The sequence below is a fragment of the Pimephales promelas genome, chromosome 17 (assembly GCF_988280905.1).
Source record: "Pimephales promelas chromosome 17, fPimPro1.hap1.1, whole genome shotgun sequence".
Taxonomy (NCBI): domain Eukaryota; kingdom Metazoa; phylum Chordata; class Actinopteri; order Cypriniformes; family Leuciscidae; genus Pimephales; species Pimephales promelas.
This window is the reverse complement of record NC_142785.1, coordinates 16,773,242-16,792,607: the sequence shown is the minus strand read 5'-3', so window position 1 is coordinate 16,792,607 and position 19,366 is coordinate 16,773,242. Positions and strand designations below refer to the sequence as shown.

At 40.4% G+C, this 19,366-nt stretch overlaps 1 protein-coding gene across 2 annotated transcripts in view; it reads right to left on the bottom strand.

Moving 5' to 3' along the window:
* Window positions 1-19,366, bottom strand: part of bicc1 (BicC family RNA binding protein 1) — a 105,842-nt gene that overhangs the window by 55,033 nt on the left and 31,443 nt on the right. For both annotated transcript variants that reach the window (XM_089121982.1, XM_039653314.2), the window contains exon 3: window positions 2,862-2,931. In XM_089121982.1, the coding sequence (XP_088978108.1) occupies window positions 2,862-2,931 (70 nt within the window). The remainder of the gene's footprint in view (window positions 1-2,861; window positions 2,932-19,366) is intronic.

Here is a 19,366-nt window from a genome sequence, read left to right as displayed (position 1 = left end):
TTTCATTAGAAAAAAAAAATACATACATATTTACAGAATAAGCCTTGCCAGTGACATATGAGAAAGAAAAAAAAAATAATCGTTCAATAATCGTAATCGAGGTGACTTGTTCGATTAATCGTGATTATGATTTAAGCCCAAATCGTTACAACCCTAGTTTCCCGTACGATGTAGTTCGCGGCTTCACTACCATAGTACGATGCATCGTTGGAAAAATCAACTAGCTAGTCAAGGCTGTTTCCCGAAACTCACTGTCGCAAAGTATCGTTCAACCACGTTGGTTTCGCACGTGGTGGAGTAATAACTACCTTTAATGAAACTGTTTGAGATCCAATTAACGCTAGATTTGTTTTATATAAATTAAAGACATGTCATCTGAGGACTATTTCTAATTGTTCTCAGTTGTTTTGCTTTATTACCAGACTCAATATTTGGCTCGTTCTTACATAGTGAAGCGCGTTCGCACATGCGCACTCTTCAAAAACGTTACTTCAAATCTTTTTACAAACTAAAAGACGTAAATTCCATTTGTATGTATTCTATGTACTGAATGTCAGCTTGCTTATTTTGCTCAATATAAGGATTTATTACCTCCAAATGTCATGCAATATAGAAACGATGCCTCTAACCACAGGTCGAGAGCTGTCGTTCAAACCACACAACTTTGCGATGCTGTTTGCGAATGTTCGTTGGAACGATAGTTTTGGGAAACACTGACTCGTTGAACTATGCTGATAACGACGGAACATGCGACCATAGTTGGCACCCCAGGGCGGTTGCTTACTTTTCCAAGTCAAACGAGTCAAAAATTATAAGTCAGATCACTTAGAAAAGCAATTGGGCACTCCTTCTCAAAAGCCAAATGATTTAATCATTCATTTCCACATTCATTTTTTGTCTGTAGCAAAATAATTTATTATGTTGTAGCAGTGGTTCAGGATGTGTTCCATGCCAAAGTTTAATAGGTACAATGCTATGAAGGAAGAACTGACTCGACTCATACACAGTACTAGTGATCACATTTCTGATGATTCCAAAACAAATGAAATAGCCCGGTGCAAACTCCTCATGAATGTCCACTGATACACTGTGAATATGATAATATTCCAACACGCATGTTGTGAAAAACAGAACTGATAAAATGAAGTGCAAGTTGTCCTCTTCTCACGATAACTTAAGATGGCCTAAATCATGATAGCCAATGCTGAGATACTACAGATCCATCTGACCCCGAGGCCAAGATACTGCCAGGAATGATTATGTGAAAATATTTTAAAATGTTGTTTTGTAACCACATTGTTTGTGTAGCACTTTGATAGGACTCTAGTCTAGTGAAACAAGAGCAACGAGCAATACTTTTGAATGCTAAACAGTAGACACATTTACATGCAACAGAATATCTATTGATAATCAGACTGATGGCTCAATCAGATTTAACATCCTTCATATAAACGATCAATCTGATTGATCTTGACCTGAATCAAATGGGTTGTTAAAGCTCTGGGGACCAAAAACGCGTTTAGTTTTTTTTCACATAGCAGCAACATAGACTTAAAATACTCTGTCATTAATGGTCATATAAATAAAATCAATACATGATTATAAACTATAGAGGGTCTTCTTTTTTGTGTACACTCTTACTAACATCAAATCCTTGTGTTTTTGTAAAATAAATAAAATAAATAGGGTGTCTCCACAAAAATCTTTCTGAAACGCGTCCGAAAAATGAACTGTAACTCAGTAAATACTTGTCACAGAGACACAAAAGAATTCTCTTTATGAAGCTGAAATTCTCTTCTTTTAAATGAAGTAATTTATATATATAAAAAAAACTATTCTCAGTTGATGTAATCTGTATGAAAAGAGAGAGATGTCAGTCTTTTTCCTTTCAACTAATTATAGCGTATGACGTGTTAATGTGACCCCGCCCACTGAGAGCGCTCGCTATTCAAACGCTAATGTTGAGGCAAGCCATGAAAACGCTCACATCAGTTGGATAAAACATCCAGTTAATCACAAATCTATTCTTTACCTCGTCTTGCTGCGCTGTGAGGAATAATACTGTCATAATAATCCTGGAAAAGTTACCTCAGTTACCTGTTTCATTTCAAGGAGCACGGATGCAGGTGATGTATCATTTATTCTTAAGTGCTTTGTTCTAATCGCGTTATTGAATAGTGTCTGTAAACTGCATAAAGACTGTTTAAAAGACAGACGCTTGCGCGCTGTGCGTTCATTCACTCTCACTCCTACATTAGTAAGACTATATAGACTACTTTTCTATACTGATCTATAAAACCAAAAAGACTGTTTAAATATGAATCGGGTGTGTGAACGAACGAACAAATGAACGAACGCACAGATGCATAGCCTTACAGACGAAATAGATTATAAAGTTTTTACTATAAAATAGATATCAAATAAGCTTTATGTTAAATATATGTTAAATATATAGTATGTTTTGTCAAAAATAAACTAATCAACTGTTATCCAATGCAAGCTAATGCAATGCATATATCAACATAATGAATCTTCAACTTTGAAATATGTATAATAAACTGCATTGGGCTACTTTAAAAATAATACTTTATATGGAAAAAGAGTTTCGTTTTCAAGATGTTTCCAACTATAACTTTGAACCAATTCTACACAATGGCCCATATAACCTATTTGACCAGGATTTGTTTTCAGGTATGACTAAAAATGGGTAAAAAATGACTTTCGTTTATACGTATATCTGTTAAAGTCTGTATGAAATGGAAGTTCACACACCTAATGAGTGAGTAACAAAAAGAAGAGTGTATACAATCACACAACATCTTCAGCAGAGCGTGTCTCAGATGAGGGACACCTGGTCTTACCTTTCTTTGACTTCGCACCAATCTTTAGCTTGGAAGGCCATGCAATCTGAGTATCTGTCTCCTCCATGACCTGTGGGGAAGAAAATAATACACATGTTAAAAGGTATATTAAAAAAAAAAAAAAAATCAGTCAATTCTACTTAAAAGTTTAGTGAAGGTTTTTGCTCAATAAAATAGTCATATTTTGGGGTTATTCACAATTCTCTACACTCTCTCTGACAGAGCAGTTTTGGAGTTGTCCTTACATTACACTACTGATCACTATTTTTGTAACAATTAAGTTTTTTGTTTCAAAAAATGTTTTTGAAAGACGTCTCTTATGCTCACCAAGGCTACATTCATTTGATCAAATATTACACAGTATTTATCAAATATAAACAGCAATATAGTAAAATATTATAACAATTTAAAATTTCATGTGATGCAAAGCTGAATTTTCACCATCATTACTCCAGTCTTCAGTTTCACATGCTGATTTACTGCTTAATAAACATTTTTAGTTATTATACATGTTGAAATATTATATCTTAATATTTTTGTGGAAACTGTGGTACACTACCATTCAAAACATTGAGTTAAGAAATTAACACCTTCATTTAGGAGTGTAATGTAATGGTCAACATCAGAAATTGGGCCTGCCATAATCCACATTCCAATAAAGTTGGTCATCTGAATAAAATGTCAAGAGCATACCTGCTGAATATGTTATTAATGATAAACCACTAATTACTTACAACATCAAAACAGAGCCTATAAAAGATAATATTTTCACAGTACTGGACGTGGGAGGATTTTTTTTACCTTTCATTGAGATTTAGTTGACAAGAAAAAGAAAACAACACGCATATACAGGTAATTCATAATCAAAATATTTATCCCTCAACCTTAACAACACAAAATGGTGCTTTGGGAATTTTATTTGGACAAACTGAGCTGTAGCTCTATATTTGATTTGGTTTACTATTGAAATACCAGTGCATGTAAGACGGTAAAGAAAAAAATATTAAAGATTTAATTTTGGTTTAGGCTTTGGTTCTGCATATCAAATGTGTCTGTGATGCATTTAACTGACGTCAAATGTATCAATGTGTCCTGTGTGAAGACACTAGGGGACAGATGTTTCATGACCTTTCAGAAATTATTATAATATGCTGATTTGCTGCTCATAAACATTTATTAATACGAAAACTGTTGTGCTGCTTAATATATATATATATTATAATATTTTTTTTTGTGGAAACCATGATACATTTGTAACATCTAAGGAATCAGATTGATACAGAAAACATATCATATGGATTACTTTTAGCGCTTCAGCTACACTTGCATTGAATGGGCATACTTTTCGTCTGTTGAAGCGCTGAATAATAAATAAATGCAATAAGCTAATAAATGCAATAGGATGTATCAAAATTAGAAATGTCATTATGTCACACCATGTCATAATTTTTATCTCCAAATAACTACAATCCCCATAAAATGGTACGTAATTTAATCGGTTGAAACCACCCATGTTATGATCCATATCGCTCTGCCACATTTGTTGTGCAGTAAGAGTAATATAATACCACCTAATTAAAACATCTCAAATTATCTAGAACAAAAAGTCAAAAATCTCAGGAAATGTAAATGGAAAACCGAAAAAAAAATACCCCTCCGAATATTTTCAGCATTACAAACGGAGCATGTAAAACCCCACAGCCGAGAGAGAGCTACGATCTGAGCAGGATATGAGGGCCTGTAAAGTGCTTGTGAAAGTCATTGTGTATATCTAGTGAAATCAGCAGTGGCCGGTACAGTCCTGTAGGGTCATTGATTAAAGTTGTTGTCTAGATAATTACAGAGGTCTTGAGGTTTTTGAGACTCTGAGGTGTCTTCCTCAAGTTAAAAGCAAACAAGCTGATGTCACTTCTGGGCACTAGGCATTTTTCCCAGGGCTCTCACTGGCAGATGTCTTCTCTGGCTGTGATCCAAAAAGCTAGTGAGCTGCCTCCATAGACAGCATTTTAAGTCATCACAAGCACTCAGGAAGCAAAGACTGGTCAAAAGGGTTAGCACTAAACTGCTTTATTATGCCTTCTCAGAAGCCTACTTTTGGCTCAAATCATTGGAAATACAAGTTTCTTCATTTTATTTTTTTTGCAAAACTCCAAAAACATACCTGCAATTGACTGTTTCCAGATAAAATAAGCACTAGTGGCAGAAAAACAACAACTTTCTTACCTTTTCACAAGGTGAAGGATAAAACTGAACATGCCATTAGTGCCACTAGACAATTCTTTTTAAAAGTGTTGTAAAACGTGCAAGCAGCAAACACAATTTGCAGTGAGCAGCATGTATTCTTCACGGAGAATGCAAATCCAGAAAGTACAGCAAAGAGAAATCAAAGATGGTTGACAAAGTGAGAGAAATAATTGTTAGAATGTTAGTAAAATATCCATATTTGAAACTTTATCGACTAAAATAACTAGCTTCCGGCAGACGGCCTACCGACGTACGCCTACCGATGTCCGGTGACGGAAGTCGACGTATGCCAAAAGAGTAACACTTGACGATGACGTAGGATGTAGGAGTAGCATAAGCTTTGACGCCTCACGCGGTTCAAACAAACAGGGCTGGACAACAAAATCAAGCTCCTCCCACATTTCTCTTTAAAAATTGTTGTTTTAGACTTCGTTGTTTTAGAACTCCTGACTGGTGTTTTGTTTTGGTCTACCCTCTGCGCTTCCGTGTTCGTCATTATGTTGTGCGTTAAGGTCAAGGAACGTAAATTGATGCGTACGGCTGTCTGACGGAAGCTATTAGTTGATAACATTTAAATTTGGATATTTTTCTTATGCCTGGTTCAGATTACACGATTTTTTTTTTTTTTTTTGTCTGTTACGATAGTCACTGTGTCAGATTACGCGATTTTGGCTCCTAAAATCTTGTCGTGTCGTAGACAAGACACATGTCAGACTACACGTTACTTCCTGACCAGTCATCGCATGCCCTGTTTTATGGCGCACGTGATGTCATCGAGAAGGCGAAACTCATAGTAAGTGAGTTCCTGGATTGCTCGGCATTGCTTTTTCAGCGTGAGAAATACACGGTGTGGCGTGTGATTGTGTGAACTGGTTGAATTGAGTGTGTCTCACGGCCATTGCGTGAGACTTGAGAACTCGATGAGGACAGTATGGGTTGTCAATCCTCCAAAGAGAACTCAAGGTAAAATATTGTTTTCTTATATATTTTTACTTCTATTTTTAACGTTAGCACCATCGTCTATCTTTCGTTTTGTCTTTTTTGAAAGTTGTATACGGAAAAGCTTGTGCTCCTATTGGTCAACCTCATACATGTGACGGAACCGTCGTGGACGACCGTTAAAAAAAATTAAACATGCTAGTCTTTTTGTCGTGATGTCGTGAAGCATCGCAGACGCGACATAGGTTGTCGCCCACTATGACACACTATACGAGATGATACGATCGAATCTTGCGTCCCGATGCCCGTTGTCGTTTACGAATCCCCACGACACCCTACGTCAAATGGATCGTGCCAAAATCGGGCTAAAATCGTGTAATCTGAACCAGGCATTACACAAACGCATCGCTTCACTTCAGAAGCGATATTAACCCCCCAGAGCCGTGTGGAGCACTTGTATCATGGATAGGGTTGGGTATCGTTTGAATTTGAACGATTCTGATTCCGATTCCGATTCCTTGTTTCGATTCCGGTTCCTAACGATTCTCGATTGCGATTCTTTTAAGAGGCGGGGTCAAAAAAGTTTAGCTAACCTTGCTAACCAACGGTCTTTCTGAAGGAAATAATCCTTTCTGAAGGAAATACTCCTTTTGTCACAAATTTTGCATTTTGCCGAGATTTCGTTATTTTTAGAAAAGTGAAGCCACACTTTGGACCACCGACGTAAGCTACTCATGTTCGACTCGCGCGGTTATGCCAACACTTCCGGTAGACGCTTCTTCTTTGGTGTTGTTCAGTGGTTTCTTCTTCCGCTCGGCGGACTGTGAATATCGAAACTAGGAATAGAAATTTTAACTTTTGAACGATTCCGGGAAAAATGAAAAGTAAGTCCCGGTTCCAATCGATACTCGATTCTCGATACCCAACCCTAATCATGGATGGATGGATTTTGATGGAAACAGAAACAGCCATTCACTGACATTATAAATGGAAGACCATTTTTTAATATAACTCCGATTATATTCGTTTGAAAGGATGACTTGAGGGTGAGTAAATCATGGGCTAATTTTCATTTTTTTGGGTGAACTATCCCTTTAAGATGGCAGCTGACATCAAGACAGTATACTAGGCTTTGGAACAGTGTGTTGAATGCATGTAGTGTCTCTTTATGTCTCATACTTATCTTTTAAGGTTCTTTATCAATTGTGACTGTGAAAAGTTTTGTTTGCTCTTTGTTATGGACTCATTCAGAGAACTCTGGCTGGCGTCCTACTATCTAACAATGACACACGTAAATGCTTCTGTGAATGCTGTTTTTGGCAAAGCTGTGCCCGCCTGAAAGACGTTTTCAAACAGACCACACACAGCTCCTGAAAACTTACACAGCCAAAACATTTTACATGTTACTGGACACCAACGTTAACAGGTCTAATGTTCTTACAAATTAAATGGAGTGTTAATTTAACAAGCTCTGAATTCATAGTCAACTCTGGTTGCCCACAGACACTCATAGATATTTAGAGCCAAACTAAATTTCTGATTTATTCTATGAATTTATCTTAGATGTGAATTTACATTTGATGACAAACGTGCATAGAGCCTAAGATGTCTTTTGATCTGCTAAAATATGAATAAACAGTTCAGCAACATATTTTAATGAATAAAAGAATATGAATAAAAGCCTAAATTCAATATGCTCATCATTTTAAGTCTTTGAGTCCCTTCAAAAAAATTGGACTAAACCACTCAAATCAAACAGTTTTTTTTTTTTTTTTTTTTTTTTGAATGGGTGGTGATGGCGCAGTGGATAAGACACATGCCTTTGGTGTGAGAGACCCGGATTCGAATCCACTGTGAGACACCAATGTGTCCCTGTGCAAGACATAGCAATTGTAAGTCGCTTTGGATAAAAGTGTCAGCTAAATGAATAAATGTAAATGTAATGAAGCGTCAACGTGGTTGTTGCGTTGTCAACGGGTGAGTAACTAATGACAGAATTTACATTTTTGGGTGAACTATACCTTTAAATATAGCTCAAATATGAATAAACTATGTACAGCACCTACAACAAAATATTTTATCAAAACTGAACATTTCAGCAAAGAAGTACACAGCAAATGTGACAAAACACTCCCCAAAAGAATTAGTGTTAGCATTTTTTTTAAATCAAAATTAAAAACATTAAATGCCAAAAAGTTATTAAAATTAAAATTTGATGGGAAAACCCCCACAGAAAGATAATGCAATCCATTATCGTGGCAGTAAAACATTGAATAGAAAAGTCAATATAGTTTCCATTTAACTGATCTGCTTATCACCTTCTGGCCTTCAGTCCACAGAAATCCGATATGCAAACTGTTCCACCGAACCCTATTAAATAATATGAGTAGATATTTACATAAAATGAAGGTTGAACATTTTTAAAATGTGTTGGAAACCAAGCGCCAGACTATAAGACATGTTTTAGAGAGAGAAAAAAACACTGCGTAATAAATAAGCCATGTGATTATGTTTATGGTGCGAGCACACTCCTGCTGCGCCCCAACGTGAGAATGGACAAAATGATGCAAGACTGTGTTTGCCACCTGTTTCCTGCCCCAGTCATGCTGCGCTGTGCCACAGGTGTTCGGCAAGGAATTGTGGGCTTTAAGACCAGACTCAAATTGGGACTTAGTTCACATAAACAGCTTTAAGTGTCATTATAAAATATGAGGGGCCTTCTATTGACTCAGCTGAGGCTCTGAAGTGTGTTTGGTCCACTGGGTTGGGGTGACATTGTTCCTGTTTTTTTATCAAAGTTTGGGTACGTAGGGAGCATGAACTTACAGTACACAAGTGAGAGGGACACGTGATACAAATTCAGCCCGGCATCGTAGATGCTCTGACAAGCCTTTTCCAGAGTCACATGGAAAGGGAGGAAATGCCTCAAACTGTTTCTACAGCAGAGGCCGGAACTGTATAATCTCACCCTGTTTTTCTTGATCTCCTCAAAAATTGCTATCTTTGAAGATTCCCTTCCATAAATAGAAAGGATCGGGGGAGTTGAAAAACAAGCCATGGTGCTCAATTCATGCTCAGTAAAAACAAAAGGCCATCCACTGTTCAGGAAACGAAACGGAATGATTTCCTTTCAGCGGTTTAATAGACCCTATGTAGCTTCGCCCCTTTTCAGTGCTTTTCAGCTTGTCTTCCGGTTTGTATTTCCACAGCAACTTCCGGATTAATGAATTAACTACTCGTTTTAAAATCTGTCTGGTCTACTGACATTTATTATGACGTCCGCTTCAAACATTACAATGCTCATGATAACTTGTGTTAACTATACAATAAGTAAATCCATTTCAGCAGCTAATTACTCTTCGACTGCAATGCCATAGAAATATACAGAGCTACTATGAAAATTAATGTTCAAATACAAAATTCCAAAGATGGCTGTGCGCTTGTTTTTTCTGCCGCTTAAGGTCTATACATCAGTAAAAACATTGGCCCTCAGAGCATCATGAAAAACAAACTATAATCTATAGAGAGACAGTGACCAAAACAAGACTAGAACTGGAACTATCTTATTCTTATCAAAGCTGTCACTGTACAATTTCATTTGACTGTCTGAGTCTTGCAGTACAGCTTCAGTCTGTAACGTACGGACAGAGACGGTCGGATCCATGTGCAGCACTTTATTAAAACAGGCAGACATGAAAACTAGCAAACACTTAAACAAAGGGGCAATCCAGAAACTCGTGGTCAAAACAGGCAATGGTCGAGGCAGGCAGCACAGGTTCGTGAACAGTCCAGGAAACAGGCAAGGGTCAAGAGTCCAGGGAAACACGGAGACAGAACAGGGAATAACGCTCGGAATTGCACGCTTACAGTGTAACAAGACTTCGCAAGGGACACAGGGAAAACTCAGGCTTAAATAAGGAACTCAATAACCAATAATGAAACACAGCTGAACATAATGAAACACAAAGAGTCCATGGGGAAACAAACATGGGGAGAGGGTGCCCTCTAGTGGCTCTCGAGGGCACCACGGCTGCTGATCGTCACATAACCCCCCCTCTAAGGAGCGGCTTCCAGACGCTCCTAAGAGCTCCGGGGGGAGGTCAACGGGGGCTGGGATGGAGGGCCAGGCCCATGGAGAGGCAGGAGGCCAGGCACATGGAGAAGCCTGGGGCCGTGGAGCGTGGGTGACCAGGAAGGAGCAGGACGTGATGGCGGCCAGGGCAGAGCAGACACAGGCGAGGTCCATGACAGCCTCGCCTCCATGGCCCTCACGGACTCCGAGGTCCATGTCAGGATCACCTCCATGGCCCCCACAGAGTACCTACTGCCCCCCCCAAAAAAATACTTGGGGAAATTCACGGGAGGAGCCTCTGGGTGGTGAACTGGTACAGGAAAGGCCTCCCGGAGCTTGAAGGGTGCAGGCAGAGCGAGGCGCAGAGGCGGGGCCGGCAGAGCGAGGCGAAGAGGCGGGGCCGGCAGGGCGAGGCGCAGAGGCGGGGCCGGCAGGGCGAGGCGCAGAGGCGGGGCCGGCAGGGCGAGGCGCAGAGGCGGGGCCGGCAGGGCGAGGCGCAGAGGCGGGGCCGGCAGGGCGAGGCGCAGAGGCGGGGCCGGCAGGGCGAGGCGCAGAGGCGGGGCCGGCAGGGCGAGGCGCAGAGGCGGGGCCGGCAGAGCGAGGCGCAGAGGCGGGGCCGGCAGGGCGAGGAGTCTGGGCACGCTCACCGGGGCCTGGCGAACCAAACGAGTCCTCCTTCTCCTCCTGCGGCGGCGCGTCACAGGGCTAGACACACTCGCTGGGCTGGACAACTCACTCACTTGAAGAGGAGATGCAGCGCTCACCTGAAGAGGAGATGCAGCGCTCACCTGAAGAGGAGATGCAGCGCTCACCTGAAGAGGAGATGCAGCGCTCACCTGAAGAGGAGATGCAGCGCTCACCTGAAGAGGAGATGCAGCGCTCACCTGAAGAGGAGATGCAGCGCTCACTTGAAGAGGAGATGCAGCGCTCACTTGAAGAGGAGATGCAGCGCTCACTTGAAGAGGAGATGCAGCGCTCACTTGAAGAGGAGATTCAATTACTTGAACTGAAGACTCACTGGACAGACTAAATTCAACACTGGACACACTTGATTCACTCGGCTCAGCACTTGACTCACTTGACTCGGCACTCGATTCACTCAGCTCGCTATTTGACTCACTTGATTCACTCAGCTCGGCACTTGACTCACTCGAGTCGGCTGACACGCGCTCAAACTCCGGTTCGACCCGCGACACCTCCGCTGTTTTAGGAACAGCACTTTTAACAGGGCCAGTGCGGGATACGGGCTCGAGGGGTCCGACATGATGAGTGGTTTTGGCAGGAACGATATGCTTAGAAGCTCCTCTGACGGTCCTTAAGGGAGGATCAAACAGTTTAGCGAGCTGAGGCTTATGCGGCGTGCGGAGTGAGTGAGAGAAATCCGCCGCATACGAACCTCCCCGGCGCAGGGAAAAGAGCAGTTCCTCGAGACCCTCCTTTTCTGCGGGGAGTTCAAAAGCCTTTCTGAACAGGGCGGTAAACACGTCGAAAGGAGGAAACGACATCCGACCTGGTTCCCAAAACGTGCCTGCCCACTCCAGAGCCTTTCCAGTCAACAGTGAGCAGATGAAAGAAACGCGGTCGGTATCCGAGGCGTATAACTGGGGCCGATGACTCATGTACCAGCTGCACTGCTGCAGAAATCCTTCACACGCTTCAGGTGAGCCATTAAACTTCTCGGGAAACGGCGTACTGGAATTACTGCATGCGGTACTCACACAGGGTTGCGGTGGAACAGGTGCAGCGGGGGTTTGGGCTTGATTAGCCGCTGTGCTTGAGCTCTGCGGAGACCATGATTGCACGGAGCTAGCTAGTTCCTCGAGGAGAGAAGTTAGTCTCGCCAGCTGAGAACTATGAGAGGCTAGCATTGAAGAGCGGGTCTTGACCACGGCGGATAGATGCAGAAAGTCTGCTGGATCCTCGTTGGGCGAAGTCTTCTGTAACGTACGGACAGAGACGGTCGGATCCATGTGCAGCACTTTATTAAAACAGGCAGACATGAAAACTAGCAAACACTTAAACAAAGGGGCAATCCAGAAACTCGTGGTCAAAACAGGCAATGGTCGAGGCAGGCAGCACAGGTTCGTGAACAGTCCAGGAAACAGGCAAGGGTCAAGAGTCCAGGGAAACACGGAGACAGAACAGGGAATAACGCTCGGAATTGCACGCTTACAGTGTAACAAGACTTCGCAAGGGACACAGGGAAAACTCAGGCTTAAATAAGGAACTCAATAACCAATAATGAAACACAGCTGAACATAATGAAACACAAAGAGTCCATGGGGAAACAAACATGGGGAGAGGGTGCCCTCTAGTGGCTCTCGAGGGCACCACGGCTGCTGATCGTCACACAGTCTGTTCTGGACTCTTGTGAATAGATTATAATTCGCGTCTAAAGGCAAATCTGTTCTGTGAGTGATATTTACCTTGTTTTCCTCATATAAAATTTCACATTTCTCCTCAATTTATATCTTAAGTATGCTATATTCTCTACAGTACCAGCCATATTCTTAATCTTAATATGATGCATGAGCATCAGAATATTCCAGTATACTTAGTACTTAGTTTTTGTAAATATGCCAATTGACACACCTGCTGTTATTCCTGCCATTGTTTCCCAGGTCACTCAAGATGTTGTCTTTATGTACTTGATTTATGCACTTCATTCTGCTCAGTTATTCTGATATTTTCACAACGATTTAACAATAAGGACAATTCTAGCTTTAAAAAATGCCCAACAACAAATGCAAACGACCGGACAATAATAGTTCATTTGAATCCAAAACAGAATTTGGGAAAAGAGACTATTGTTTTAAAGGGGTTATGACATCAGGACTTTTACACATCAGAGAGGTCTTTGTACCAATGGGCTATATGGACGCATACGTTCCGCATTTGACGCAAGGATGCTCGTCCATTTCCGGTTGTCGAGATTAAAGCGGAAGAAAACCGAGGAAAACGGGATTATGGCAGAGTCTTCAAAATTTACTGTCCTCTCGTCTTTGAAACGAAACGTACATACGTTTAAATGTAATTTTATATATAGTTATGTTTATTTAATATAATTTTAAAAAGAAGCATAAACACAACGAGGGGTGTCTGTTTTATCTGTTTTTGTGACTAACGTTTCTTTAGTATAACCATGGAGTATAAAATTCAATATAAATTCTCGGTATTGCATTGGACTCTACGATCGGCGAAAGTTATCGAGCATCCTTACATTTTCACAGGAAATACCGCCATGCATAGAGCCCATAAAACATCCTGCAAGTTAAAACGTCCTCCTTATTATAAACAAAACATTATAATCAAGCTCCAAATACAGCTCGTTTGGATATTGGGGGACTTGTGATGTCACACGGGCAAATACATTTGCATATGCCTGGCTCCAGAGCAAGACATCGACTAATAGCTTTTCATCCTCGCACCATAAACCAGTATACAGAAGCCCATTCACTTTCTGACGTACTTCACGCATTTGATTCTGTCAACTACAGGACAAATGGAAAAATGAATAGAAGCGTAAAGGAACATCCCATTTAAACAGGTCGTTTGTGACTTTGTACAGACTTCAGAGAGATCCCAGCATCTGGAACAAGTGGATGGTTTATTTTTAATGGCGTCCTGAATCGCGTCAGATGATTATATGTTTGTTCAGAGAATTTGACAGCAGATTTTTGTAAACGAGGCACACTATAGACCCCATTTTGCGCCGACGTCACAGTTACGTCACGGCGCTAGCTGGAGGCAAAACAAAGTGAAAACTGGAGGCGGCCAATACAAACCAGCACAGATTCGGCTACATAATAAGGAGCTTAAATTACTTTTATTATTATTAAATGTCATCTTGTTGTGTTGTTTGGTGCAAGAATTGATGAAAAATTAATATGCTGGATCTGGATTTTTTATTTCTAGAAAATATTCACATCATTAAAATTGCACCACAATGTCACCGTTTACATTATCGTATTCTCTGCGCTGGCTAGGCAGAACTGCGGATCGTACACACAAGTCTTGTACATGACCATTCAGCACATAGTTATAGGCATCTAAAGATTTATATGCCGTCAGTTTCTCTTTACGATCGGTTTCTCGATTAGGTAGGTGCAGAAGTCAGGCCACTCAACCGAGGTAACGTTAAACCTGTCAGATCGTCCATGCATTGAGTGAGCGTGTGAAGGCTACGGGTCAGCCAATCTGGTTCTGTCCGTTAAAATTAACTTTTGGAAATAACAATCGCGGTGCTGGACAGTGAGTGACCTTACACATTAAGATAAAATCTGATTTTCTCCAGTCATTGGTTAAAAAAAAAACAAGCTAACAATACTAGCTAACTAGCGTTAGTAAAGCGGCCAGAGGGATCGTTCTGCCTCCACCCAAGCTCCGCCCACATAAAAACGTCACCGTGTTTACCAACTGAAAAGGGGTCGAATGGAGAGTAGGACACCTCTGTTTTCAGATGAAGCAGTCAGCTGTGTTGCATCTGACTGCAGTAAACGATTTCATCATGATTTGTCTGCAAATTACGTTTTATAATGTTTTCAAAAAACATGGAGTAACAATGTAGTGCAATGGAGTAATGTAGGATCCATTGACAGAAATGCAATATCCATAACTATGTGTTGTTCAGTGGTGTATAAAGACCTTACTCAATAAACCGTTATGTTTTTATTACCTTAAAATGAGACATTTATATCAACATAACCGCGGACACCCCCTTCTATGAAGGTCGACATATTGTGACGTCATGTTTCTATCATAGCCGACAGCGAACAAAAAGCGCTACAGAGCATGTTTCGTTCATACCTTGAAAGAGAAAGCAAGAAGCTAGCCATACACACCGTGAGTAGTAGCGCGCTGTTACGATCACGTCATTTTTGTCGCGCGCGCCTTTGCGCTCATGCGGACGCGTCGAGTATAAATAATGGTTTACGCTTTAACTAGCTCAGCCACAGCATAACAGCTCATATTAGCCAGCTAAACTTTTACTACCCACTTAGAAAAAATATGTAACGTTAGTTGAATAGTTACATGTGGTTCTTCTCCCTCACTGTATTATGGTTTTGCTATGTGGGGAAAAATGTCCTGGTTACGTTTGTGAGACAATCAGCTGATTACTATTATTATATTATACATTAAGACCCTCGATCCTCACCTGACTATGGCTTTGTAAACGTAAACGCATAATGGACGGTGGTACAGAAACTGGCTACTCTCTGCTCTCTCAGTGGACGATATGTTTGTTCCGTGAGCAGTGGGCTGAGCCCTTAGTGCAACTCGCAAACGAACCGCTAGATGCCACTAAAATCTACACACTGCACCTTTAACTGACAAGCCTTAAAGGAGCCACCCCTTAATAAATCATTTCGGACAAATGTTCAGAATGAAAGTTGATCATTGCAGACAAATCCGATGAGTGCGTGAAGAAAATGGACAATGAAAGGTGTTTACGATTCCGCTCAACAGCGTTCAAAGCGTCACAATTTAACGACATGGTACCGAAGTAGGTACTTTTTTGACAACTCTAATACACAGTGGAAAATATTTAGACCCTTAGAACCTCATAAAACATAAAAAAAAGAAATCCATGTCATGACCCCGTTGGAGGTAATCAGATTGTGGTGTTTACGTGATTCAATACTAATCATTCTGAGTAAAGTTTTTCGCTTTAGCCCAAAGATTGAAAAAGAGATTGAATGAACCACTGAATCTTGAACCAATGCTGGTTTGTGCTTCAGCCAAATTTCTGCAGAGATGCTCCTCTGAGATTCTAAACCGCTTGGACATCTAGAATAATGATCAAACGGAAACCTACGCTGTTAATTGCGAACAGTAACATTTGTCATTCCGAAACTGGACAGAACAAGACCGTTATTTTCACTGATGGTATCCATGATCAAAAAGCACATGGCTGAATGGCCAGCCATCTGTCACTTTGGTCAGCATGGCTAAAGCAAGGCATTACTCATTAGCATAATAGAAACCAGCCCGTTTGAAATAAAATGACTGAACCTCTGAGATATATTATGATAGTCAATACGTAACCACCTTGTTTCCGCATGAGCGAGTGATTTGTTCGTTCAAACATGCTTTCATGACCAATACTACAAATCCCAAAGGGAAATGAGCTCAGAGGATTTAGTATTCAGTGGCACAGAGTTTAACAAATCAGCCATTTTTAACAAATCTTCTTTTAATACGTTCACGTTGATCTACACTCCGTTTCAAATTGACCTTGCTTAAGATCAAGGCAAGAAAGAAAGCTATTCTTCATAATGCAGAACATGTCACAATGGAAATGTTTACAGTGCAGTTTCCATGAGATGGATGGAGTCTCTAGAGGCCCGATAGACTATTAACTCATCAAAGATGTGCTTTTTGCTCTTTGAAGGGATGCAACTTCGTCCAACAAAAGGAAATGTACTATCACATTCAAAACAGTTCTCTTTCGTTTTGAGTTAACGAGAACTTATAAATAATATTCCAACCTCACACACTCCATGGTCCTGCCTTGGGAAAATCCCTCTGCTTTTTTGTTTTGGAAAAGAAATGTGTGGTAGAAAGGTCAAAAATAAATCTGGCCAACCAGAGCACTTCATTATTACGCTTAGCGGAAATCAGGCAGACAGACAGTGAGCAAGAGCGAAGTCATCTATCATGAGGTGCAGGGAAAGCCTGGCAATGTTACAAACTCGTCAAGTAATTCCATATGATCCCTGTCGCAAACAGATTCTCTTATATCTGTGTGAGGCGCAAACACCCGCTGAGGTCCAGAAGTCTGATCCTTCGCGCCAGCACACGGAGGCTTACCTCACAGCTTGTGTGTCACATCCAACGAACGGGATTGTGGGTGGAGGGCTAGGAAACGGCCCAGATCAGTGTTTCCATGAGCACACTGTTTCAGCGTACTGTGCTAGATGTTGTTGTTCACCCTGTGCATCGTTGAGATTGGCATCTCGAACGACTGACGAATGGTGTTTGTTTTTCTGTAATTTATGACATCTCGTCAAATAAAGAAGACATGTAGGAAAACTCAGACTCAAAGAGGAATCGGGCCAAATGTGTTTTTTTTTGTTTTTTTTGAAAAGAATTCAAAAACAAGAAGGATCAGGTAAGGCTGACAACATCACAGATGCAAATATAAGCAGCAAAATAGGTCAACCAAAAATTCTATTATTCACTCAGCCTTGTTGACTTTTTGAATTCTTCTGAAGAACACAAAGAGAGAAGTTTTGACGAATGTTCACGTTGCTCTTTTTCATAAAATAGTGCAGGGGCTGTCCGGTGGCAAAAGGACAAACAAAGACCATAAAATCATTATGAAATAGTCCATATAACTTGTGCGTTATATTCGGAGTCTTCTGAAGCCAAACAATACTGCTGTGGGGATGACATACTTTAGTAGGCCAAAACCCGGGAACAAGTTAGCATTTTAGCACTTCTGTTTCCATCAATGGGTTTCATTAAAAGGAACTCATAGAAAGAGGTTAACAGAGGGACGTTAAAACATCTTTGCGGCGAACTGGTAAACTCATCTACTCACTAGTCTGCTTTTAAAGCCTAATTACGTTAATGAGCATGCTCTTGCAAACTATTATGACTCAAACTTTCAGAGAAAATGTATCAAAATTAGTGCTGTCAAATGTTAAACTACAATATTTATATCAGTAAGTCCCAAGCGATATGTCAGTAAATAAGTTAATTTATTTGTAGTATACTTAGTATGAAATAAATGAATTTTAAAAACAGTTTGGTATTGTTTGGAGGGAGGGGGCGGGGGGGTATGTCAAACGTGGGTGATGGGTTGGCCAACAAAAATATGCTTAGACTTACAAAATAGACCAAAATTTAAGTTGTAATTCATTGAAAATTATGCTTACTTACACCGTTTCGTAACTACACGCGACGTGACGCCGCGACACGCGATAAAAGGTATCTTTTCCATGTTAATCAGAGTTTTTGTCCTAACCAGACGCGACGGTGACACGCAACGTGTCTAATAGGGGTGTCACGATTTCGATATTAAATCGAAATTGATCGAAATTAATTCAATGGTATCGAAATCGAAATAAAAAATGGTATCGTCGATACTGCCACGCCCCATGTCGCGTCCGTGATGGAAAGTTCAGATCGTTTTACTGACTCTATTGTTCAATCTCGTTCATCAAAATGAACTAAACTTTTTTTCTAGTCATTTCAGGGGCTTTAAATGTTATACTATTAAGTTATGTTACTTGTTTTTGTTATATTTTAAATTTGGCAATGGTGTAGTGTACATCGTGAACAAATTTATATTGCATAATGCATAAAAGTGTAGTCTAAAAATTGCATAGCAATCTGCGCTTTAAATTTGTTACATTTTTTTTTTAAAATCAAGAATCGAATTGAATCGTGACCTTAGAATCGATAACTTAATCGAATCGAGGATTTGGAGAATCGTGACACCCCTAGTGTCTAATTTAGAAACGGTTCCTATTTTTGCGACGTCGCGGCTGACAGATCCGCCCACACAGAGATATTACAATGGTTACGAGTACACATTATTTATTTTTAGTTAAAAATAGGTCACTGTGCCACAAGCGATAACGGATAATTTACCTCAGATTTTGAAAGCATATAATATAGCGTTCAAAATGAATTCTATGCAAACATACAACTGTACTTCATAACAAAATTTGTCAATGAGTATATTTTAATGTTTTGATTTTTAATAATGTTATTTGTTGGTTTGATTATGTCTTTACCCATTTCCAATGCGAGTGCGGGCCAGCAGTGCGCTTGCACAGAGAGACTCTGCCCACACGCTGTTCTGAATGGCTGTGATTTTTGATTGACGTCGTGTGGACAGACACACTTGCTGTCGCTGGAATTTTATTGCGTCGTGTGTAGAGGACACGGTGTTATTAGCATGGTTCCAATTCACTTGTATTGCATTGAAAAGAACAGCAGACATTTTGAAAAATAACTTCTTTTGTATTCTACTGAAGAAAGAAAGTCATACGAATATCACGATGAATGAATAATAACAGAATTTTCACGTGGGAAAATTATTTCCTTTAATAATCATTAATAAAACAATAAAAGTACCTCAAAGGGAGCTCCAATTTCAGACCTATTTAAAAGTCCAGTATGAAAATGATTAAATTATGGCACACAGTACAATGAAAGTCTTTGTGCAGACACAAGTGCCATGTTTACATTTTAAACCCTCCCTACTAAAGGCTTTTGGTAGTTGCTCCAGCCTGCATGC